Raw genomic sequence first — 26,963 nt, forward strand, 5'->3', positions numbered from 1 at the left:
TCTCTCTGTCTTTCTCTCTCTCTTGTTCTGAGTGGGAGAGCTTATTTACCTTGTCTATTGTTTAGTATATTGTAATCTGTATAACTTCTTTTATTTCTACCTGCCATCTACTTGGATAAATGGGTTTATTTGCTCTTCAGTATTTGCAGCGGTCCTTATGTGACCAGCACTGGGCAAGAATGGTGCCAAGCCTTCACACTGAACCTGGTGCTCCTTCCCTATGAGGGGCTGTGACCAGAAAAAGCAACTTGAACTCAAATTGTTTCCCCTAGATTAACACCACTGAGGGAGGCAGGCAGATATAATTCTCATCTGGTATCCCTTCTCTGAAGATAGGAAGGCAGGCCAGCCTAGTGGCTCTGATCTCCTGCTCCCCTCCTGGCAGGAGTCCACGTCTCTCCCAAAGAGGGATAGGCAAGATTCTGGAGTGGCCTATGCATGTCTTCCTGCAAGCCACATTGCTACAGACTCATGTGGACATGCACTCACTCCACCTGGGCAACAGACCCGGGTGCGTGGGCACATGCATATACACCCACACACCTTACATAAATAAATACAAGGTAATTGTGGAAGGGGGCAAAAGCAACTGGGATAATCAGGCAGGGGAGGTGGGTGAAGGTGGATCAGAAAAGGCTTTATGTGTGAAGAAGAATTTGAGCTGAGCTTTGAAGGAAGCTAGGGATTCCAAGAGGCCAAAATGAAGAAGTGCATTCCAGGCATAGGGGACAGCCTGCAAAGGCGCACAGGTGGGAAATGGAATATCCCACATAAAAGACAGCAAGTGCACCAGCATGGCTGGACTGGAGAGGTCAGAAAAGGGAATAACTTATAACAAGGCTAAAAATTTAGGTCAACTAGAGCCCAAATGCAAACAGCATTTGTAACTTTATCCTAGAGGTAACTGGGAGCCACTGGAGCTTCCTGAGCAGGAGAGTGAAACCTAAAAGTAAAACCTAGTGATGACTTAGCTGTGTTGAAACTGAGACTCCAAAATAAACTCCAGCTCTGTTTTCAATTACATGACTGTCCCCATATCTACCAAACTGATTATGTACTTTATAGGAGAGCAGACAAGAACACCTTCAGATTTTTTTCTCAATTCAGTAAGCATTTACTGAACACCTGTGTGGTAAAATGCCTCATAATTCCAAGTCCAATGGTCTTCTTGCTATACCCGTTTAGAATTGTGTCTTATATTTCTTTTAATTTTTTTTTCTGGTGCCTGGTCCAATAAGATCTTAATGCTATTTGTGGAATGGCCCTTTTAGCATTTGTGTATCTCTTTGTATGCTGTGATTAATTGCAACCATCATCATCATCATTTGTTTGGAACTTTACAATTTACAAAGCACCTTAAAAATGTATACATTCTTCTTATTTGATCCTCATGACAAACATGTGTATTGCTATACCCATTTTACAGATGAGGAAACTGAGAAACATACTGAAACAGCTTCTTTTTATATGTTGCCTTCTTGCGAACTTTAGATTGAACATTTAGATTAGACTGTAAACTTCTTGAGGGCAGGGACTGTCTTTCGCCTTTTTTTTTCTATCCCTAGTGCTTAGCACAATGCCTGGCACATAATAGGTGCCTAATAAATTTTAATTGACTAACAAACAAACTGAATTTAAGTTCGTATAACTAGAGATATAATGAAAAGGAAAAGAGAGCCTGGAGGGGGAGTTTGGTGTAATGAAAAGAGCGCTGAATTTGGGGGTGCAAAGACTCAGAAGACCTGGGTCCAAGTGCTGCCTCTGCCGCTTAGCAACTGTGTGACCTCAGGCAAGTCACTTAGCTCTCTAATCCTCAGAATCCTCAGCTATAAAAATGAAGGTGTTCTGCTAAATCGTCTCTGAGGTTCCTTCCAAATTTGTCATGACGCTGACACTCACAGACAGGCACATCCTGATCTCCAGGTACCCTTGAGGCATCCAGACCCCGCAGTCCCAGACACCATCTTTCTAAAGCAGAATGAGAAATCACAAACTAACCCAATTCCAATGACTGATGAGAGCAGAACTCGTGAGCTGCTTCTCATCATTGCTTTTTGGGCTGTTACAGATCACTGCCTGGGGCGCTAGGGGTAGGCAGGACCCAGACATCAAGCCCATTTCCTCATTCCCCCTCCCTCTCCTGTATCACTCACTTAATCGTCTCCTGAATCCCATCACTTTCACCCTTTTCCAAGCTCTGCACCCCTGCTGTCTCAGCCACTCAGATTCTTCACGCTTACTTTAGCACAATGCCAGCTCTCTGGCAACTCCCCTTGCTTTACCATGCCATGCTGAGACTAGTTTCTCAATATGCACATCTCAAACACCGGCTCCAATGCTCTCCATGAAGCCCCTATAGATAGCCTCAGGCTCACAGCTGCCCTTTCTTGGCTGGCATGTTCTGGGATTCTGAGGCGGGAGATAATGTTCCCAAATTCCACTTCTGAAACAGTGTAACCAGGATGGAGGCATTTCCTCTCAGTTTCCTTATCTGTAAAGTGGGAATCATAATACTTATATCACTCAGGTACCTACCTGAGGGTTGTTATGAGGAAAGCTTTATAAATGTGAGTTATTAAGGGGTGGAACCGGGACTCTCCACACTGTCTGTTATACGTTTATATACTTTAGGATATATCAGTATTTATCTCATTTAGGTTGTAAATTGTGACCTATTGTTATCCATTTTCTTTGCATTTCCACACAGATTTTCAGGCAGCTCTCTGCACAAAGTAGGTGCTCAGGATTGTTGCCTAGCAGATGGGCTGACAATCAGTGCTTTTCTAAATGTCTCATACTAAAGTGAGAAATTTATTTTTAGGGTGTCTGAAGTGATTTGACTCCATTAGAGACTCATTTTTCATTCTACCTTCTTTTCTTGAACTTAAATTTATTCAATCTGAAAACCCAGAGGCAGTAAAAAAAAAAAGTCTTCAGAACTCAGAAAGTTGCTTATTGGATCATAGGATGCCAGAAGAGACTTCAGAGGTCATCTAAAATATAACACCCTCATTTTATAGAGGAGGAAATTAAGGCTTACAGGGAAGAGGAGCTTGGCTTGTCACAAGTGATGGAGCCAACCAGGATTTGAACACAGGTTCTCTGACTGCAAGTCCATTACCTACGTGGATTATGATCTTGTATTGTAGGTTTTCAGGTCATGTTTTAGTCTCTATTGAGAGAAAATTCTCTGGACCAAACTAGAGTTCTCTTTAAGGATCATAATACACACATATATTATTATCATTATTATTATTATTATTATTATTATTATTATTAGTGCTAATAATAATTATCCTCCACTAAAGTGCCATCCCAGTGGTTCATTGTGCCAGAGGACCCTATGTTTTAGGAGCAGAACCCAAGATCCTACCAAGCTGGAAGGATTTCAAGTTCATTCCCCAGAGCAGGCTGTGTATCCCTCACCCAAGTGCCAGCCTCACTCAACTCATTTTTTTTTCAGCCACAACAACTCATCAGTACTGCTCACCAAGTCATAGAGGGGTTGTAAACTCCATTGGTGATGATAATCTACATCATCTTGCCCACATCAAGAAGTCAGAGATCCTCAAAACATTGATGGAAACAGTAGTGCTACCTCACATTTCAATTACTCTTGACATTTTACAAAGCAATTTCCTCAGATAGTACAAATATTGTCATCCCCACGTTTAAACATGAGGAGACTGAGTCTCAGCAAGGGGAGGGGAACAAGCATGTATTAAGCACCTTCTGTGTGCTAGGTACTGTGCTAAGCACTTTTACAAATATTATCTCGTTTGAGATAAATCCATTAGCTTGCCTATGGTTGCACTGCTGGTAACAGTCAGAGCCAGGATTGACACAGGTCTCTACTCAGGAGTCCGGGGATCTTTTTTTGTGCCCACCATGCTACCTAAGCCAGTGACGGAGAGTTTTCTGTATAACCCCGGAGGAGCAATGCCCAGCCTTTCCTAGAGCCCAGTCTGGTGCACCATGACATCACAACCATTCCTTCAGCTGTCCCTGGAACATCATTCCCACGGTGTAGCCCAGTGGCCACCCTGCCCCTCTAGGAGAAAGAGCTTCTCTGCAGTGTCAGCTTCTCCTCAGAAGCTGGCCATTGTGCCAGGCATTTTGTACAAGATGAGTAAGCAGACCGAGGTCTGTGATCTCCCTGAGGAATCTTATTAAGCTACCAAATTAACTACAGACCTTCCCAGAATCAAATGATACATTTTGATTGAAAAAGAAACTTTCAGTAAGAGTGACATCACACACTCAGAGTTGACCTTTCAGCAAATGTTAATTAGTATCCTACCATGACAGTGCACTGCCCTGGTGCTAGGGGTGGTGGTGATGGTGGTGGTATTCATGGAACAACAAAAAAATATATACACACATGCATATGTATGCATGTATGTGTGCATGTGTATGTATGTATGTTCCCTGCTGTCTGAGAACTTATGGTCTAGTAGGGGAGACATGATTCACACACTGAGAAGTGTAGTACAAATAAATTTATGGTCAGTGCGTAAGTATTAGATCATAGAGGATCAGATTCAACAGGGATCACTTCTGGAGAGAGAGGGGCCAATGCCAGAGTGAGAGACCATGCAGGGGAAACAAAAATGAGCCATCTCAAGCTGGAGAATTTAGTTTGGAGTTAAGGGAAAACACGTGACAGATGGGAACTGGAGATGCTGGTAAAATGGCTGTTTATCTGACACAACTTCCTTGCTCAAGTTACCTTTCATAGATCTGGAACAGACCAGAGAGGTCATCTAGTTTAATGCCCTCATTTTACACCTGAGGAAACTGAGACCCAGATAGGTTATGTGATATATCCTAGGTTACACGGCAAGGTACAGAGCCAGGATTTTAACTCAGGCCATGTGACTTCAAATCCAGTACTCTTCCTATAACTTTTGAGTACAGTGCAGGTGCCTTGAGAACAGGGACTATTTCATTCTTGTCTTTGTATTCCTAGCATCTAATATAGCATCTTTCATATACATGAAGCATCGACCTCATCAGGGTAGGGAATTCCCAATGGGGGAATTTCCTCCACCAAACAGAGATCCCATTCCTTCTGTGCAGCCCGTGGGTGACTTGGTAAATAAAACTGTGCCTAGGGAATTGTGTTGGAAGCGCATAGATAGGACGTGATTTTCCCAGGGTCACACAACTATTAAGTGTCAGAGGTGGGATCGAAACTCACCTTCCTGACTTTAAGCCCAATGCCCCTCCCTGTGCCTTGTACAGAGTGGACACTTAATGCTTTTATCATGGTACCTCCTCCTTGAACTATGACATCAGAGCTGCCAGGGGCCCAGTTTCCCTAATGGTATCCAGAAAACAGCAAGAAGAGGGCGTGAGTCCCCTTGAAATATTGGCGACTCCAGCCTTTCCTTGTGATCTCTGCTGCCCTGGGCAGAGCCTTCCTCCTTAACCAGTGTGGTTGGAGCTTTTCTAACAAAGCAGTTATAGCTAAAAATTCCCAGCATAATGGAAAATGTGCTTTGGCTTCCAAGGACAGAATCTAAACATTAGAGCTCAAATCCCGTTACAATAAATTCCAAAAGACAGTCCGCATGGGGGTTGGGGGAGAAAATGGGGGTGTGCGTTAATGATCCCTAGCCCTGCAGTCAGGAGATGAGATCTGAGCCCCAGCTCTGCCACTCCCTCGGTGCATAACCTTGAGCTAGTCACCTCGTGTTCCTGACCGTGAGCTTCTTTCTCTGTAGAATAGGGATCATCCTGTTTCTCTGCCTATCACCCAGAGTTGTGATGAGCATGAAAAGGGATAATGGATGTAAGGTACTTTTAAGCTGTCAAGGGTGGTATAAATGTGAGCTCTCATTATGATGATAAAATGAGATAATGTATGCAAAATGTTTTGTAACAGAAAAGCTCTACAGAGTTTCATAGATCTCTGAGAGCTGGAAAGGACCTCTGAGGCCATCTGCTCCAACCCCCTCATTTTACAGATGAAGAAACCAAAAAAAGTGAAGTGACCTGTCCAAGGTGACACAGATGGTCATCTTCGGGGGTGGGATGTGAGGTCCTGTCCACGGCCTCCGGGGTCAGTGCCCCTTCCACTGTGCTACGCTGTCTCCACAAAAGTGACCTATGTGGTAACTGGTACAGTTATAGTTGTGGAGAATGGTGCTTGAGATCAACAGGTTATCAGGAGGGGCTGGGGAATCTCTTTGTTATATGAAGATCTTCATAAACATTCATTTTCTTAGCTCTTTCATTGAGAGGCAGCAGGAAGGAAGGAAGAAGGGGGAGTAAGGGAAAGGAGGAAGGAAGGAAGGAGTAGATAATAAAGAGAGGAAGCAAGAGAGACAGAGAATGTCATAGCCAGGCATCACATAGGCACATTTGGGCAGCCTTGCCCAAACTTCCCACCACCAGAGAGCTGTGTCACCACCACCTTCTTTATTAACCTCTGTGTGATCTATGGAAGGGCAGACACATTATAATTGAGAATTTAGAAAGCATGAGTTACTTACTGAGAATTATCACCACCTCTTTACCTAAAGGGAAAGTAAAGTGATAAAAAGGCAAAATGTCTGTCTTAATGGCTTACCTAGATGTCACTCACCTTGGGCTTCAACTGGTTTATAATTTCATTGATGCGGGTGCTTCCTTCAGCAGGGCAGATCAAAACCTAACCATGCCTTCTCTTCCTGCCTGGAACTCTTGTTCATTTCCTCATGTAAATTCTAGGGGACTCAGAGGTGGGGAATGTCCATCCATCATTCTGGAGCCCTTCCTCTAGATCTCTTTATGTGGTAGAGTTAACCAGTAGAGTGTGTGTGTGGGGGGGGTCTGTCTCTTAATTATTCATCTCTTTCAATACTTGACTGGCCCACCTCATTTTCTGCATATGCATCGCTATGATCATATTTGTTATCCTGTTTCTGAAACTGAGAAAAATTTAGCCTATTCACATGGAAAAAAATCCAGAAGATGAAGAATGCCTATTATCCAGACCAGGATATTCATTTAGATGGACAGCTATCAATTAGGTCCATTAGTGTGTGTATATAATATATGTATGTGTGTTTACCATATATGTACAGGGTGTCCCAAAAGTCTCAGTGCACTTTTAAGTTTAAATAACTTAAAAGAGAACTTAAAATAAGTCCATACCTACCCTATATGTATTACATAGATATAGATTGTGTATATATATTTGTATATGTATATTGTGTTTATATATGTGTAATACATACAAGTGCCCTCAAAGGTCTTAGTACACTTTTAAGATATTAAAGCTTGGAAGTGCACTAAGACTTTTGGAATGTCATATATGTATGTATGTATGTGTATACATATGTATGTGTATGTATACTGTGGGTTGACAGGCACTCTGGATGTGCAGTGAACTGGTCCCAGCATTGCATAAGAAGAAAACATACTGATTTCCTTTGAAGACACTATACAATGCTTCTAGTGACTCCAAATTTCTGAAACGAAAGTCCAACTTTTTAGCATAAATATTCTTCCAGTAATGCTGCCCGGCTACACATCATGGACTGCCACTGCCTCTGAAGAATGAAATCTGGAGCACACCCAAAGATTAAGAGGCAGATCCCTGGTGGATGAGAGCGGGCTGCCACATACGAGCAGTTAGAGGGTAGAGAAACCATTATAGAACCAAGTCCACGAGCTGGCAGTCAGCAACCTATCCTAAATCACACTAGCTCCTATTAGAGTATTGAGGAATACCCACTGCACACAGGGCTCACCCTAGAAGCTCAGCTGTAATAATGTGTTTCAATCTTAAGTGATCTATGGTAGTATACACAAGGCACTCAAGTCTCAGGCATTTTGAGGAGTAAATAACTGATTCTCCATTTCATAACTTCATATATTTTTGACACTGTTCCCCGACTATGAAATTACACATTTGTCATTTTTTCCCAGAGAGTAAAAACGGTTGTGAAAATGAGCTATTTTTATGATCAGAAAGAGGGCATATACTCCAGATGGTTCATGCTCTCGAGACTTCCTTAAAATATTGAAGGGATGGCAGTGAGGTAAAGGAGAGAGAATACTGGATGAAGAATTAGAAAGCTTAGGGTCTCTGGTCTTAGCTCTGGCATTAGCTTGCTGTGTGATTTCCTAGTTAGCTCACCTCTCTGCTTCTCTCCCCTCATCTGTAAAATGATGGCCTTGGTGGGAGTTGCTGCCTTGTTCCATAGGTAGGTATCAAAGATAGGGACCTTTCAGACAAAGGCACAACAGCCTCGACTGGGTCTAATTTTCCGGCTCTTACCACTAACCACAGAGAGACACAGAGGGGCAGATTCCCTGTCCACTCTTCTCCTGGGAACACAGAGACAGGACCCATTCTCCTTGCATCAGGGCTTGCAATGGGCTGATTCCAGAGTAGAAAGCTGAGTTTATGCTGCTAAGAGTTATCCTTATTAGATGATCTTGAGGCTTTTAAGAGCCCTAACCTGTGATTCTGTGATTCTGTGACTGCCTATTAAAAGCAAGCTGGGAAAATTCCCATTATGCTTGTAGGCATTTTCAAAGAGTGATAGGCAAGCCACTTTTACTGTGCCCCCTTTCCTTCCAGTCTCCCTTCTTCCTACCCCCAGAAAAGATTTCGATCTAATTTAGCTTATCCTCAGTCGCACAGACACAAGGTTGGTCTTCTTTCACTAACCTCCTCCTCTATCTCCTACAATTCAATTTTCAAGCAATTTACTGAGATATTTCTCCCTGAATATAATCTTAGTCCTTTGTATTCAGGTGTAACATCTAGGGCCTTCCAACACATTGCTTAAGGAATAGGGTAAAGTCATAGCTCAGATTCACTGATGTACAGCCTATACTGTCTATAGCTAAGTCAGAATCACTCTAATGAGAAATTGACCCCCTCATCTAGTACAGGCAGGAAACGCAATCATAGTACTAAGGCACCTGGGGGTGGAGGCAGGAGAGGCAAGCCCCTCCTTCCTGGCCCAAGTACCCTCCCCATAGGTCAGCTGAAGAAGCACTCAAAACATTTGCATAAGGAAGATCTTAGGTTACCCGCAAGGCCTACCCTCTCTCCTACTAAAACTAAATCTTTTCTGCCCAGAGGCAACTGGGCTATGACCAGGGTTGCTTCTACTTTCAGTAATAACCTTTCTCCTTTCTCCTTAAATCCTTGGACTAAACACTACCTCCCCAGGCAAGAAAGGGGTATCCTGTTCATTGTGATGCTGATTACCTATTCTCCAAGGCTCTGCTGGCTTTCCTCAGTTGCCAGACTATAAGAGATCTTTTACTTAAACACTGCAAGTTTATGTTGCTCATTAGAAGCGTTTATTCTCTGGGAACATAACCCTTTATGTGCCAGAACCCATGGTCAGAACCATTCTCTCTTCCCGAGTCTCAGCTATTTGGAACCAACCTCAAAAGCAATCAGACCTTGCAGGAGTCCTGAAAATACTGCGACATTTTCAGAGCAATCACTTTTAGGAAGAGTGTACAATAAGACAAATTGATGTCTGAGAGTGATGCTGAGTCAGCATGTTGAGGCCAACACTGTCTCCGGAGCAATTGGCGGATCACACTGTCTTGAACATGATTGGAAGGATCTTGGAATATTCTTCCTCAGTTTAAACTTGCAGATGCTTGGCATTCTCTGTGCTTTCCATCCTCCCACAGAAGCATTGAGATCATTGGCAGAGCCTTACTAAATCTGGAGGAGAGAAGGAGAATAAAGGGAAGAGGTGGTAGCTGGGATTTATCACCTTAGAAAATACTGAGCACAACGGGGATTTTCCCAGCCTGCTTTGAGGAGTTAGTCCTAGCTTATTAAAGGTATAAAGGACCCAGATATTACCCTGCATCACTATCTGCCGTACAAACTCACACAAAATCAGTGACCTGCCGTAGGAATTTGTGTTTCTTACTGTGTCCAGTCAATTTGGGAACTGAAACAGAGAAAATGTGTCTGTCTTTGCCCACTAAAATGACAGAATCACAGGATGTCTGAGCTGGAAAAGAATTTAGAGGTCATCTGGTCAAACCTTGTCCTGTGTCTCTTGGTTCTTTCTAGGAACTAGGGCGAGAGAAGGGGAAACTTATGACAAGACTCCTCCTGAAGTCAAATAATCATAGGATTTAGAGCTGGGGAGAACTTAGACATCATAGAACCTGACCTACATGGAGGGAGAAAGCCCAGAGTAATGAAATGAGTAGTCCCAGTTGACATACATTGAATTGAAGAGCTGGTTTTTGAACCCAGGTCTTAATGAAGCCCAGTGCCATGGGGGACTTGGTGCTCCCTCCTGGTACAGTCTATGTCTATGAAAGGCCACAGGTGAGAGAAAAGCAAGAGGTCAGTCACCATAATAGCAAATAAAGGGGCTGGCAGAAGGGCCAGTTAATTGGAGTGCCAATGGGAGGGGGCTGGGACATGAGGCTCATAGCAACAAGAAGTCTACCAGATCTAAGTAAGCAGGCATAATCAACAATCTAAACAAGGGTTAACAAAAGCCAGATAGCACACAAGTCAAGAAATCAATAAGTATCCCTTGTGGCCTACTATATTCTAATCTAGACACTGTGCTGGGTACTGGGGCTATACATGTGAAACAGTTCCTGCCCTCAAGGATCTTGTCTTCTACTAAAGGGAGACATAACTGGAGTGGTGGCCGGGGACAGGAGCTTTGCCCTAAGTAGTCCTAGGGCTTGTGAGTAACCTCAGAGGGCAGTAGATTGTTCTGTCATTCCTGTAGCAAAGGTAATATTGATTTGATTTATGACTCCCTGAGCCAAAGGCAAGAGGAATCTATGCCTGGTATAGGGAGAGATGACAAAATGTCTACACTGCCTGGGCCCTGGTGTCCCATTGGATGACTGGGGTGGGGAATGAAGCATGGTCTGAGAGTCTGGGCCCAGCTAGAAATAGAAAGCTGAAGTAAGAAAAAGGGTCTGAGTGCAACCAAAGAGGTTCACACAATTTGTCACTCACAGGAAGCGGAATGTACCAGAGGGCTTTTAAACTGGAGTGGGCAAGGCTAATCCCATCCCTCTTGCTCTTCTGGATGAGTAACAGCTGTGGACAACTCCCACACACTTGCATTGCCCACGAATGACAAGAGAAGTCAAGCCTCCTAACTGCCCTTCAGTCCAGTGTTTCTTCCAGTATCCCACCACACCTTACCCTTCTTTGATACCAATATTGCTGCATGTAGAGCCTGTCTTTGGCAAGACTGCGAAATAGGCAAGTTTTTATTCAATGCCCCAGGCCTTGCTGCCCTTTCCCTTCTTTGGAGTTTCAGAAGATTGGAATGTTTCTGGGCTGAGAGGAGAAGATAGACACGGGGTGGGGGTGGGGGTTGCCAGGGGACATCATTGCAGGGACAGTTGAAAGGGGAAGTGATTGAAATTTTACAGAGGAGTTGTGTTTTGTCCTGACCTTGATAAATCAGAGAACCCTTGAATTTTGCTGATTACTGGCTTATTCCCTCCAAGGGAATCTGTGTTAACATATCTGCAGGAAAAACAAGGCTAATAAAAATTTGAACATAAAGCATAATTTAATAGACATGTAAAGGATACAAATGGAACTCATATCTAAGCCTCTGTAGCAAGAAAACAAGGCCATCCTCTTTTTTCCCCCAGAGGGGTCATTCCCTGGTTCTGCATAAATCATTCACAACATGAACAGTGAAGTAAAAGTAGCAAAAGTTGAGTTTGAACATAGTGTCTACAAACACCTCAACTCTAGTCCTTCATATGCCATACATCTGAACAAAACAGAAAGACAGTCACAACTCCCACCCTGCTTGGCTTAGTTACTCCGGCATGTACTCAGCAGTCAATGCCCTGGCCACTGCCACTGCCACTGCCACTGCTGTATCATAGATAAGGACCATGCCTCTCCCACACTCCTGCCATTCTCCCTCCCTCAACAGACTTGGATTTCTCTGTTTTCCAGTCAGTACCTGGCATTATGGCATTATGGGAAAGTAAGCCTTTTTCCTCAATGCCGTGACTCATTCCCATGGAAGTATGGGAAAGTGAGTCTTAACCTACTTCTCTCCTCCATCATGCATGTCTTCTGCATCCTTCCCTGATTATAAAATTTGCAGTCCCTGCAAATTATACCAGGTATACATTGAGTCTGTAGATACACATTATATTTTTGTCGTTGTTGTTGTTCAGTTGTTTTCAGTCATATCTGATTCTTCATGACCCCATTTGGGGTTTTCTTGGCAGAGATATTGGAATGGTTTGCCATTTCCTTCTCCAGCTCATTTTACAGATGAAGAAATTGATGCAGAAAGGGTTAAGTGATTTGCCCAGGGCTACACAGCTAGTAAAGTTCTGAGAATGGATTTGAATTCAGGAAGATGAGTCTTTGTTTACAGGTGAAATAGTCCCCTACCATGAGGGTGTTATGTTTTTTTTCTCCCCTTCTAGAGACAAGAACTCTTTGTGCACCAGCTCCAGAGGCTTGCTATTATTTAAGCTTTACAGGTCAGGAGCACTTTCTTCCAAATACAATGGCCCAGGTCTTATACTTCTTATAGACACCCACTGCCATTCTTGGCTAGTGGAACCTATTCTGCACTAGAGCCAGAGATTTCTCTTGGCCTAGATGCCCACATTCGTCATGGAAGGCTTTTAAGGTTATACCCTAGTAGACTTTGGGCAGAATTAACTAAAGGAAGCTATCCCCTACTCCATGTGGGTTCACAGCCCAATTCAGTGCTTTGTGGCATGACTCGCAACTTCTGCCAATCCCTCAACCACTGAGTGAGCTAAGCTTGATTCCATGAGGATCAAAACCCTCTCTTTTGACCTTTATCATGTTTCATGCTTCTTCGTCCTGCATCTATTCTGTCTGCCAGTTAGTTGACTATGGCCAATATGCCAATGGCACGGTCTCCAAGGGAAGTCCCAGACACTCAACCTCCCCTTCTTGTGTTAATGGACTTGCTTCCTTCACGTCACAGATATCCTTCACCTCCTCCATGGATATAAAAATGGTTTGGGATGTGTAAGGCCCCATGCACTGGGACTTTTACAGCCATGTTGGTTCTCCCTGGCTGATAATCAACAATGAACTCACAGTTAGCTAGAGCCATGAACCATTTCTGGCTAGTAGAATCCGACTATAGAACTTTTCAAGAATAGAGGTCAGTGATTGTTATCCATCTATACTCGCTATCAAGCCACAAGGTAAACACAGTGTCATAACTTCTGGGTCAAAGTCAAGACCTCCAACCTAAGGATGGGATCACAGGTCTCATTGTCAATGAAGTCTATGGCTTCTGGTGATTATCCCTCTTCTGATGCAGAACTCCTTCCCCCCAGGCCATCTAAGTTTTCACTTCATTTAAGAGGAAGCTAACCAGGTCCTTAAAGGCCTAATCACATTTCCTGCTTATGTTTCTTCTCCACCGTATCTCCATGGGTAAGATCCATGAGAGGCTTTGTAGTGATAGCATAATTCTTCACAAGTCTCTAATAGCAGCCACTGATAGAAATGTCTTCAGTTCCTGATAATTCTTCTGGCATGGCCTGGAGTTACTTTTTGTAGCTTCTATTTCTTCAGTCGGGACTCACTCCCTTGTGACAAGAAATGACACTTGTCAACTGATAACTTCAGAGCAGTAGCATTTAGCTTCCTAAATACCTTTCAGTGGCCATTCCTCATGCATGCGCTTGTATCTTCCTAAATATGATGTGATTCGCCAGATAAACCAATGCCTCAAAGTAGATCATGTCCTCAACCAATTTCTCCATGGCTCTGAAAAAGCATCCCAAGAGTATGTTTATTTATTGTTTTCAAGCAACATCTGTGCCTGGGGCCCAGGGCATGATAGCACAGTGACTCTTTTCTATTGGTACCCTGCCTTGGGCCTGTGGCATCATGGGAAAGTGAGTCATTTTCCTTCATGTGAGTGCGATTTCCTTCATGGCACTTATGCTACATTACTTTCCCATCCTGGGGAAATTTGCATTTTTAAAGAGTATTCCTAGAGAATTACTTAAAGCAAAGGAAGGCCTTATTAATGGTGGAATATTGGGCATCATTTGGGGAAATATTTCTGGACAGGAGGCTTTCTTTCACCTCACAATTTAATAAGCAGTCACCTACTCCATTTCATCTATGGCTGACCCTGATTAACAGAAATAAATACAATATTCTTAGATAATGACTGCTCCCATTTTCATAGAACTCTAAGGCTTACAAAATGCTTTCCTCACAAAAATGCTGAGTTAGAAAGTGCCACTATTATTTCTATTTCACAGATAGAGAAACCGAGGCTCAGAAAGTTTAAATGACTTGCTCAAGGTCACATAGATAATAAATGTTGAAGCAAAGATATGAATTTCGGCTCCTGATTCTAGGTCTCTTTTCACTACATTGTGGTGCCTCTAAAAGTATGAGAGCAATAGGAAGGAACTGCAGAGGAGTTCAGAAAACTGGATTTTAAGCTATAAAAACGACTGTGCACCAAATGTTTCATATGTGACAGCTGAAAGGTCAACATTCTTTCCTTAGTTTCTCCAGTTTTTCTTCAACATCATGAATTTGACCACATGGATAAAAGATGAATGGAGTTTAATCTACGATGCCTCTTACGTAAAGGAGACCTGGATTGAGCCATTGTTGAAGTGAGTAACATCAACATGAATGTAAGTTGTATCATCTTTGCAACATAATGGATGGGACCCCACAGTCCCCAAACTGGTGAAACAGGATACAAGTTTCACACACTTTTCCTCATGTTTGTATCAACAGCTTGGAAAGGTTCCCTGGAAGTGGAGTTATGATAGAGCTGGCTAGAACCAGCTCACAATTGTTAAATTTTCAGTATGAGCATTTACACCTTTACACCACAAAATCGGGGCTTGATTTATTGTTTTGTTGGTTATTCAAACTCATGAAAGTGATAGAGAAAATGGTAACAATGCATATTATATTTAATAGTGTGTCTAGCATACGTCCCCCCAACCAAGAGCCACGTCAAACCTTTACCAGCATACCATAACCTGGGTCACACCTACAAGACCTGGGGTGTCTGTGGCCCTTGGCGTATCTCTTTTAAGAACACATTGAAGAACTAAGAGCAGCTGCCCCTCTTCTTGGAAGGCATCTCTGATTTCAGTCATTTTTTTCAGCCATGTCCAACTCTTCATGGGGTTTTCTTGGCAAAGATACTGGAGTGGTTTGCCGTTTCATTCTCTAGCTCGTTTTATAGAGGAGGAAACTGAGGCAAACAGGGTTAAGTGACTTGCCTGGGGTCCCACAGTAAGTAAGTATCTGAGGCTGGATTTGAACTCATGAAGATAAATCTTTCTGATTCCAAGCCCAGTGCTCTATCCACTGTTTCACCACTTTGGGCAGTTAGATGACACAGTGGATGGAGTTCTAGGCCTGGAGTTTGTTTAATTTCCCTTCTGAACTGTAAACTCCATGAATACAGGTATCCTGTCTTGTTTAAGCTTTGTATGTTTTTGTTGAACGATATAGCACTTTACCCACATGATCTCCTTTGATCTTTGTAACATCCCTAGGACATAGACAGGGCAGAGGACAAGCTTTATTACTCCTAATTTGCAAATGAGAAAACTGAGACCCAGAAATGACTTACTTGCCTGATGTCACATAGGTAGTTAGTCACAGAGGCAAGACTCTGTTCCAGTAGTGGAAAGACCCTTGGACTTGAGCCAGGAGACACAAGTTTGAATTCTGGATCCTACATTTGCCATTGAGGTAATCTTGGCGAATCGCTCCATCTTTATCTCAATTTCCTCATCCATAAAATATGGATAATAATTCTTAAACTTCCCAAATCACCAGGTCATGAGGAAAACGCTCAGTGACCTTAAGTCACAACACAAACATGAATTACTTCTGCATCAAACTGGCTCTGCAGTGGATGTGACAGTCCCTGTGCTGAAGGAGAGCTCTCTCTCCAGCTAAGGAGCTAAAACATGAACAAGAGAAGAGGAGGAGCGTGTGGTATAGTAGAAAATGTCTGACCCGAGACCCAGAAAACTTGAATTTTATTCCTTCTCAGTAACCTTTGGCCAGTCACTCCCTACTCTGGACCTCAGTTTCCCTAATCTGAGCCACTGTTTCCCAGAGCCACATTGTATTACAGTCAGTACTGAATAAATGTTTATTCAACAAATAAATGAATGTGTAAAATGAAAGGGGGACTAGATCTCTACTCCAGCTCTCAAAGCATATAATTCCATGATTTTGTAATTAACAATATACTCCCAAGGCCTTCTGTGCCTAATAACACTATAGGAATTCAGATGTTTACCCACCCTGGCTTGTCTACATCTGAGTGTGCAACTCATTCCTTGGCTCTGTGACTGTGAGGTGTAACTGATGTAACCATCTTCTTACAAGGAAGACTAGTAGCTTCTCATGTGATGCCTGGGTCCTGCAATAAATAATTCATAATAATGATGATCTGCCCAATAGGGAAGGAGGAAAAAGAAGAGAACAAGCCTTTATTAATAGTACCTACTCTGTGCCAGGCACCGTGCTAAGCTTTTTACAAATATTGTCTCATTTGGATGCTCATAACAACCCTGGTAGGTTATTATTAGCCATTATTAGCCCAATTTTACTGTTGAGGAAACTGAGGCCAATAAAGGTAAAGTGATTTGCTGAGAGTCACACATCAAGTTAAATGTCTGAGGCCAGACTTGAACTCTGGTTTTCCTGACTCTAGTCCCAGTGCTCTATCCACTGTGCCCCCTCTAATCAGACTTACCAAGCTAAAAAGGCTTTGAATAGGGGCCCAGTTCTAGACTGTATACATGGTGTGGGAAGACCAGTTGGAAAGGCTCACCAGCATGTTGGTCGCAGGCTGATTAATTTTTTAGCCACAACTCTTGAAGACCTCCTGCTAAAGTGCAAACTGCCTTGATGGATGGATAGACCACGCCAAGAGAAATTAAAATCCTTGGGTATTACCTCTCAGGGCAGCTGTAAACTCTCCTGGGAACTTCAGGCATCAGGGCCAGATAATCTCTACAATCTCTTCTAACTCTTATGTCCTGAGATTCTGTCACTTCTTTGATTCCTCCCGACGCTCCACTGTCCATCATCTGTTCCAACACCTACCTAGAGCCAGAACCCCACCCCCTACAACATCCTGGACAAGAAGTAATCCCATCAGGGCACCTGCCTCCTGGGACAGCTCCTCCTATGGGTGACCAGCCCTGATTGTTGGAGAGCCCTTCCTTAGACTATACTGAGGTGAGAGCTGCATTCTTTAGGATCATAGACTTAGTCCTGAAAGGAAACTTAGAAGTCATTTAGTCTAACCTCTTATTCTACAGATGAGGAAACTGAGGCCCAGGGAAGTTCAGGATTGCCCAAAGTTAGACAGGTTGGATTAGAATTCAAACTCAAGTCCTTTGGTTCTAGATCCAGGGGTTTTCCATTGTGCCACATAGCCCCAACTTCTGTGCTTAAGGGATGCACAAGACAAGTTTTTTGGTGGCTTACTGGGCTTAATCAGGGGGAAAAGATATAGTGGCAATAATGCATTTGGCAGGTTCTGTTAAGTCATTCATTCAGTAAGGATTTTATTGACCACCTACATAAGTAGAGATGCAATAGATATTGGAGACCATTTTGTTCAACCCCAACATTTTACATAGGAGGAAACTTGGGATGTGGGAAAGGAGACAACTTACCCTCGTGTCACAAAGCTAGTTCCCGAGTGACGGAGCTGGGATTGGAACTCTGGGCCTTCTGATTTCTAGTCCAAAATTCTTCCCACTACACCACGCAGGGTGGACCCATCCTGTGCTTATTGGTAAGGAAGCTAAAATCTGGGGTTTAATCTGTAAAGGATCCAAAAGAAAACTGAGACATGGCCCCTGCCCTTAAACAGTTTATAGGCTAGTTATAGAGAAAATGCACATTAAGCGATCACAGAAGAAGATGACAATATATCACAAGGCAGAAAGTTACATGATTAGGAAAATTGCATTAGGAATTTAGAAATGTGAGCTATGTCTGTGGTTTGAGCTGGTCAGGAAATGCTTCACCGAGGAAGTAGAACAGAGCCTTGATAGATGGGTCTGTTGTAACTACAGCAGATCCACCCCATAAATGTATGTCTTCAAGGTGCACAGTGAACACACCAGAATGAGTCCAGACAAGTTAATGTTATCTTTCAGAGTGGTCCCTGTGGAAGGCGATGCACATTCTAGCAAGTTTGCCATTGTTCACATTCATATACACACTCTGGGAATTACCTTTAGAATCAATTAGAAGGAACACAAGGAAATGGGTCCCATTTCTCAAGATCTCCAACTCATTTCTTGTCTTCAGTGGTCATGCCATTATCTGGCAAGTTAATCACCGCTCTCTTCACAGAACTTGGCTCTGAATAACTTTTGACTTTGTCCAAAAATCAGAGCCACCTTTGAAGGATGAAGATTTGAGACCATTAAGGATATTCAAAAGGATGTGCCCAAGACTCTAACGGTCAAAGCCTCTTAAGTGGGTGTGTTCTTAGGGAAAATCAAATGGCCTTGGTAGGAAGCAAACAATAAACTAACACCTGGGCCTGCAGCATTCAGCCCATCATTGGGCCTTCATCTTTTCTTATTTGCTTTACCCAAATCTCCACACTACTCACCTCTTTGGCTCCAGATAGACAAGACATGGCCAGAGGGCCACTATTGGGTATCTTCCAAACCAACCCAACAAGCTTTCATTAAAGACCTACTATATGCAAGGCAGTAGAAATGCAAAGACCAAGCAACAATAACAAACAGTCTCAACCTCAAGGAGGTCACATTCTGCTAGGAGGAGACAACATGAAAACAGATAAGTATAAACACAATAATTTAACAAGAAGAACATTAGCAGCTTGGGAATGCAGGAAAGCCTCTGCATAGGAAGTAGAGTATGAGGAGGCTTGAATGAAGCTACAAGTAGAGGGGAGCAGGCATAGAGACCTGACCCAGAAGGGAAAAAACCCAGGACGCCCACTCAGCTGTAGTCACAGCCGTTCACTTGTGGTATGGTGATCTGTGGCCACTCTGCCTTTCTCTCTCAGGTCCAGCGTCCTCTCAGCAGCAGAATAACAGTGGCTGGTTTAGATGACACTAGCAGTTTGTCATAGCATCAGGACACCTTAAATAGGCTAGCTAATTACACCAAAGCAGGCCCTTCATTTCCAGGTAACTCAAGCTTCCTCGCCTCCCCAGCGCCAGGGCTGCTGCTACCTCTGAAGGCAATTGCCTTGAGCAGAGGCACCATCATTGGTGGCAACTCTGAAAAGGACACGTCTTTGGTAGACAATCGGTGTCATTATTATACGTGCATACTTTATTGTGTTTCTTCACATATTCAGCTGAATGAACATCTATACCGATTGTGTGCAGAGCACTGTGCTAGGTACTAGGGGAGCCATCAACTTTACAAGGTTTAGAGAAGACAGAATCCCTGCCTTTGTGGAGCTTATAATCTTAGGAAAGGGGTGTGACATACATGCAATTAACTGTAACTGTGTCTCTGGGTGTCTTGTGGAATATGGAGAGCCTTTTTAATTGTTTCTGTAGCCTAAGGAAGGGCAATGGGGGTTGATAGGTGGCCCTATGGAAAGAGGTTTTTGAAAACTTAAGACCTCCAATTTGTTACTCTGCCTCCAAAGAATTAGCAGCAGTGCTTTATTCTACTTTGTACCCACAGCAACACCAGTGAAGCAAAGCAAGGATGGGGGCAAAGTCAGTATACTATAGGCATAAAACAATGCTCTCTTGAGCGAAGGAGTTATATGAGACAAACTGGCAGCCTGCTGGCACACCTTCCATTCTGCGTTGTAGTGCACTGCTGTCCTTGACTAGGCTGTTCCAAAATCCTCTTTCCATCTCCTGCCCGGCTTTCGAGTTTGATCACCCCATGAAGCCAGCCTTGGCTCTGCACCACTTTCTGTCTGCTCTGTTGGATCCCAAATTGGAGCATGACTTCTTTCCCCAGTGATGTTTTCTTCTTCAAGGCCTGGTAAAATGGCCCCCAATCCCTTGCCCCACCCCCTCCCCTGTCTCTGGAAGAATTGACTCTGATTCAGTTAGGCTAATCCATTGCCCACTCCAGGCAGGATTCTCCTGAAGATAGATGGATTGATACAATCTGGAATCAATACAAGGTCCGGCCAAATACACTGGAGATGAATAATGTGTATTCTTCAACCTCGACTATATAGCACATTTACTTTATGTCACACGTGATATATGGTTTAGCTCTTTACGTGATTGATAATCCTCTTGGATGCTATTCTACTATGGTTCTTTAAGGATCCACGACTATTCGCATAGCTATTCCCTGCATCAGTGTAGATCTTAGCCTTTCCACCTTAATAGACAATTTTCATGAGTTTCTGATGATGAGTCCCTCCACTTTTAACTCAGCTGGTCCTCCATCATTGAGTCCACATCCCAAGCTTTTTTAGTTTGGCAGGATCAGGCACAGCCTTTGAAGATCCAGAACCATCTCCAAGCCACCTATTTGGGGAGAAGATGTGGTTATGCTTGAGATTATTGTGGGGCTTTTCAACAGCACACATCATAAAGCTATCTACCCAGATTAGGTGCGCTAAACCTCAGTGCCTAGGCTAGCCAGGACAGCTTAATACCCCCAGCCTAAATCCAAAGTCAACCAAGGTCACCATCCTGCCCCAAAGTCCCCTGGGGACACCTGGAGAGAGATCATGCTGCACTGGAAAGTGCTGTTAGAGCTTGATGCAGGGCTGAGGACTCTGGGGAGCAGCTTGTGACATCAGAACAGAAAGTTGCAGCTGCCTCAGCAAAGGTTACCTTTACACGTAAGGGTTTATTGTGGTGCATGCATCAGAAAAATGAACATTGCCATCAGATCTATAAACTCAGCAATCTGAAGGTTTATAGGAAGAACAAATTCTCATGGCACATTAATTCTGAGACAATTACTTCCTACCATCGTGTTTATTTCAGTGTTCAGTCCAACAAATATTTAAGCTCCTACTAGGTGCAAGGAGTCAGCTAAACCAGTCTTCATAGTTTTGTTGCCATTTCTATCCCACTCCTTGTAGGGGAGTGGTCACTCCTCAGATCTCTCATGGTACTCTGAACCTTTCCTTTGGACTTCCTTTCTGAGTATAAAATTGTTTGTAATAATAACTCAGTATAGTGCTTTATGGGGCAGCAAAGTGGTGCAGTGGATAGAGCACCAGGCCTGGAGTCAGGAAGATCTGAGTTCAAATCCAGCCTCAGAAAATTATTATCTGTGTGACCCTGGGCAAGTCACTTAACTCCTATTTGTCTCAGTTTCTCATCAGTAAAATGAGGACATGCTGGAGAAGAAAACAGCAAACCATTCTCGTATCTTTGCCAAGAAAACCCAGTAGACAAGTCCATGGGGTCATGAAGAGTTGGACGTGACTGAACAACAAGAAATAGTGCTTTACAGTTTGCAAAACACTTTATATAAATAATCACATTTGATTTTCAGTCCTGCACTTTAAGGAAGGCAGTGTAGGTATTACTACTCCCATTTACATAGGCGGCAACTGAAGAAATGTCACACAGCTAATGAGTAGCAGCACCAAGACTGAACCGAGGCCTTCTGACTCCACATCCAGCATTTACGTGTATATAAGTCTCATCTCCCCTGTTTAGATCATCAACTCCTTAAAGGCAGGGAATATATTTCATTCATCTTTATGTCTCCTGCAGTCTAGCACATCACAATCCTAATGCAGCGTGGTGCAATGAGGCCCCTTCCTCATAGAGCAATCAATCAATCAATTAATAAACATTTTTTAAGCACCCACTCTGTGCCAGGCACTATGCTAGGCACTGGAGCAGGATGTAACCTTCGAACTTGTCTTTCAAATATTTTAATGACTCTATTTCAACCTAACTGGTTTCCTTAATAATCTGAGTACTTTATATCATGCACTTAAAAACATTGTTCCTGGAAGGGATCCACAGGCCTCATCAGATTGCCAAAGGGCTTCACAACAGAAAAAAATGCTTGAGAACCCCTGCTCAAGGGAAAGGAGGAAGAGGGAAAAACATAGATAGAAACAGCTGAAATGAGTGAATCTATTAAGCGCAGCCCTGAACACCAAAGTGGACCTCAGTGTTCCTCTTCGGTTGGCCTCTCACAGTTGGCATAGTCAAGGTTACTTGGGTTCTGCTGAACCTGGGTTCATGCATCTGCAAAAGTTCCCTTTATCCAGTTGAGCACAGAAACACCCACCCAGGCTGACCCCCTGGGCTACCCAGAATCAGCCTGTAGTTCAGGGCAAGGCTTGTTTCCTGGGCTTATCATATGGGCTATTTTACATATATATGTACACACACACACATATATATATATATATGTATGTGTATATATACACATACACACACACATATATACATACACACACACACACATATATATGTGTATATACACACATATATATACGTATATAGGCAGATGTGTCTCTTTATTTACTCTTATGTTTTTATCACAGTCCTGGCTGTCCCTAAGCTCCTTATTTAGATGAACTGAGTACAAGGGCTATTTCTGTTCCTTAAAATCCTGGACTAGGCTTTTAGAAACAACACCTCGTACCTTCAAGTTACCGTTAAGTTTTACAAAAAGCTTTCCTCACAATAAAACTGTGAACTAAATAGTACAAATATCATTATGCCCATTTTATGGAGGAGGAGACTGAAACTCAGAGGAACAATACTAGCCAGGGTCACGTAGCTCATAAATATAAGAGGCCTCACGATTCTGAATTTCTGAATGTTGTATGAGCCTCTCTGGCACACTAATGGGTGGCAATGTTTAAAGGCAGGATCAGCTAACATTTTTTTTATGATGTCCTTATCAGTAGGTGCTGCTGGCTTCTAGCCCTTTAAATCTGTCTCTCTGGGCCAGTTTCCAAATTTGTTTCTCTTCCAGTTCTGAAGAGATGAAACCTTACTGCAATGGAATCACAGTGTAAGGCTGTGTCAGAACCCTCATTTTAAATTTTCAGGAGAAAAATATTCTGTTGTGTGTCGGGGCACCACCTTGTCATTTGCTGTGCCTCTCTGATCTGGATGTGGGAGCTTAAGTGGCTTTTTAGTACACTGGGGACTTATTGGGCACCTGAAACTGTTCTGAGGTTTATTGAACCCCCCACCATCACCAAGGGTCAGACTGAGAGTTCATTCCCCAAGTCCTGGGGATCCCCGGGCTTTTTCTCAATCATTCCTCGAGATCTCACTGATCCCTCTAAGGACGCCTTCCTCCGGGTTACCCTCTCTTATCTAGGTTTTCATTACATTACTGTCTCTGGGTTCTCCCCCTCTCCTGACAACACTTTCTCAGTGTCCCTGGCTGTATCTTCCTCTAGACCATGCCTACCGTTCACAGGCGTCTTCCAAAACTCTGGGCCCTCTTCTCTTCTCCTTCTATACGGTCTTGTTTGGTGATCCCACCATCTCCCGTTGGTTCTTTGATCATCTCCATTCAGATCATTGCCGAGACCTATATATCCAGCCCTAATATCCCTCCCATGTGCCAGCTGGTTTTTGGACATCTCAGACTGGATATCCAGTAGGGACCCCTCCTCTCTTCCAGATTTCCCTATTACAGTCAAGGATGCCACCATCCTTCTAGTCACCTAGGCTTGTGACCTTGACTTACTACTCTCCATCACACCATGTATCTAACCTGTCGTCATTTCTGTCTTCCCAATACCTCTACTATACATTGCCTTCTCTCTACTCATACACTTACCACCCTGGAGCATCTTTTATCCCCTCTCACCTGCACTATTGCAATAAAGCTGTGAACTAAATAGTACAAATATCATTATACCCATTTTATAGATGAGGAGACTGAAACTCAGAGGAACAATAACTAGCCAAGGTCACATAGCTCATAAATGTAAGAGTTAGGTCTCACGACTGAATTTCTGAATTTCTGAGGCGGGTTCCCTGCCTCAAGTCTCTCCTCACTCCAATCCATCTTCCACTTAGTCACCAAAGTGATTTTCATAAAGCACAGTTCCCTGAGGGCAGGGGTTGTCTTTTTGCCTCTTTTTATATCTTCATCACTTAGCACAGTACCTGGTACATAGTAGGTACTTAATAAATGTTGATCAAATGAACAAATGGAAGACTGTTATCCGCTACTCTTTAAACTCCTGTGGCTCCCTATTACCTCCAGGTTCAAATATAAAATCCTCTACTTGGCATTTAAATCCCAGCACCACCTGGCTCCCTCCTACTTTTCTAGTCTTTACATTTTTCTCACCTCCATGCACTCAACAATCCAGCTACACTGTCCTTGCTGCTGCTCACACATTACACTCCATCACTGAGATCTGGGCTTTTTACATTGTCTTTGCCCCATGCCTGGCAGGCCCTCCGTTCTCCCTCCCCTGGCTTCCTTCACCACTCAGCTCAAATCCTACCTTCTCTAGGAAAACCTTCATTGTCCTTCCCCTCTTCTAATGCCCCCCCCCACATTACTTTTCCATTTATTCTGTATATATCTTATATGTGCACATAGTTATTTACATTCTGTCTCTCCCATTGCATTTCCATGTGAGCTCCAGGGGAAGGCTTTTTTTTGGTGGGGGAGGGCTTTCTTAGCATCCCCAGCACTTAACACAGTTCCTGGAGCTTAGAAAGTATTTAATAAATGCCTATGGCCTTCCTGCATGACTATAAAAGCAGAGGTGGGATTAGGGGTAGACCAAGGAAGCATCCTGGGGTGTACTGCATTGGGGGTGAGTAAGCAATGCACCCAGAAACCCTTTTCAATAGAACTTTTTACAAATGTACATTGAGCATGCCAGAAAATCCTACTCTCCACAGCAACTAGGAATTTATTTTATGCTAAGGATTGGAAGTCAGAGGCACTGGATTCCAATACTAGATGTGTCGCTACCTGAGTGACCTCAGACAACTCATTTAACCTCATTGGCCCTGGGTTTTCTCTTTGGTAAAATGAAGGAGTTAGATGTAATGGCCTCCAAGGCCCCTCCTCTATTTCAACCTATGATCTTGTCCCTTCTGGCACAAAAGCCTGGGATTATAAAATCAAGTCGAACCTGTCATAGGAAAAGCCTCTGGGGAGACAGTAACACCCCCCCCCCCGACCTGGCCCCCAAGGTCTTCAAACCCCATCCAGGCCACACACATGCCTCGTAACTAGAGCCAACAACCTGGTCTCCCAACAAAGAATGCTTATTCTCGGCTCTCCTCCTCCCCACATATGCAGATGCCTACTGACATCACTGAGAGAATTTTGCCCTAAATTTAGAGACTTTTCTCATTTCTCTGCATTGCAGCCTTGGTCTCAGGGCCAGAGCAATGACTGGAATAGCTGAGTCCCTGAATATTTCTGCGTGGTTCACGCAAATCACCTCCAAGGTGTGGAAAGGGAAGAGAAATGAAGATCTGTCATCCAGGGTGGTTTTAATTTAAACAGTAAGCATTAAAATGAAAACCAACAGAAAAACAGGGCCAGGAGAGGCAAGAGTTGGCTGTTCCATCAGCACCACCTTCTGTTTCCCCGTTTCTACTCTTTCAACTCAATCTCACCTCATCTTTGGTGTCTTAAATTCAATAAAATTAAGCCCTGAACAAATCCATCCACTGGCTCCTTTCTGAACATTGAGCACAGTGGACAGCCATGTGATTCAGTGAATTGGCATTATTTCAGATGGCAGTTGCCAGCTCTTTTTATTAGGTTAATAACCCCCTCTGTTTACTCTTTATTAGATGGTTGCACAGTGAATTCAGATAATCTCTTAATCAACGTGATTAAGATACTGTAGCTCTCACTCACATACTTCAACTTGGCTAATAACGGCACCTTTGCTTCAAAGCACAGATAGAAGGTTTCTGGGAAATAAATAGAATTGATTGTGAGCAGAAGCATGGAGTAGTGGGTAGAGAGCCAGCCTAAGAGCAGGAAGACCTGAGTTTAAGTCCTGACCCTGAAACATACTGGCATTGTGACCCCGGGCAAACTGCTATATGTGTCCTCTGGCTGACTAGCAAATGGTGGGGATTGTGGTCTCTGTTTTGAGTAGATACAGATCTATAGGGTAGTTTAAACCTGGGGTAACCTTGGTGAGGAGACCTAAGTGTGATTTGTTGTTTCAGTCATGTCTGACTCTTCATGACCCCATTAGGGGTTTTCATGGCAAAGATAGTGGAGTGGTTTGCTATTTCCTTCTCCATCATTTTACAGATGAGGAAACTGAGTCAAACAGGGTTAAGTGACTTGCCCAGGGTCACATAGCTAGTAGGTGTCTGAGGCCAGATTTGAACTCAGGAAAATGAGTCTTCCTGACTTCAGGCCCAGCACTCTATCTACTGCACCACCTAGTAGGAGCTAATATGCATTGGTTGTAAAATCTTAGTTACGAGATTTTAGGGGCCAATAATGTCTTTTGTTTGCTCTTCACAATATGTACTATATCTGGGTTGTTGGAGAACTACCCACAAATTGCTTTTCAAGGGGCTTGGCATTCAAGACCCACCATACTCTCTATGCTCCTGCAGCATATTGATTCTCCTATTCATCTCCCCATTCTACAAGCCCCATGTTTTCCCACATCTGTGGAAATGAGCTTGTGCTAGTCCCTGAAACCAGAATGCCCTCCTACCCATATGATATTTCTATCTTCCTCTCACCTATTTGTTGGTATAGTTTTGGTTTGGGAGTGGGGGTGGGGCAAGGACTGGTCATCCACTACTTATTAGGTTTTAATGTTATTTTATTTATTATTAATAAACAGTAATTATAACAAAACTCAACTCAAATATCACCTTCTCTACGAGGTCTTTCTTGAACTCAACTTTCTTCCCTCACATAGCACATGTATGTACCTCTTTAGTATACCTGTAATGTAGAGTGTACCATCATTATCTGTGCATATTTTATCCCTCTACTAGACTATAAGCTCCATGAAGGCAGGGACTGTTTT

At 43.2% G+C, this 26,963-nt stretch overlaps 1 protein-coding gene across 1 annotated transcript in view; it reads left to right on the forward strand.

Moving 5' to 3' along the window:
* Positions 1 to 26,963, forward strand: part of CFAP99 (cilia and flagella associated protein 99) — a 172,511-nt gene that overhangs the window by 70,811 nt on the left and 74,737 nt on the right. Inside the window, 1 exon segment of the mRNA XM_027836284.1 lies at positions 14,513 to 14,625. Within this exon segment, the coding sequence (XP_027692085.1) occupies positions 14,513 to 14,625 (113 nt within the window).

Source organism: Vombatus ursinus, unplaced genomic scaffold, assembly GCF_900497805.2.
Source record: "Vombatus ursinus unplaced genomic scaffold, bare-nosed wombat genome assembly UNPS02014818.1, whole genome shotgun sequence".
Classification (NCBI taxonomy): Eukaryota; Metazoa; Chordata; class Mammalia; order Diprotodontia; family Vombatidae; genus Vombatus; species Vombatus ursinus.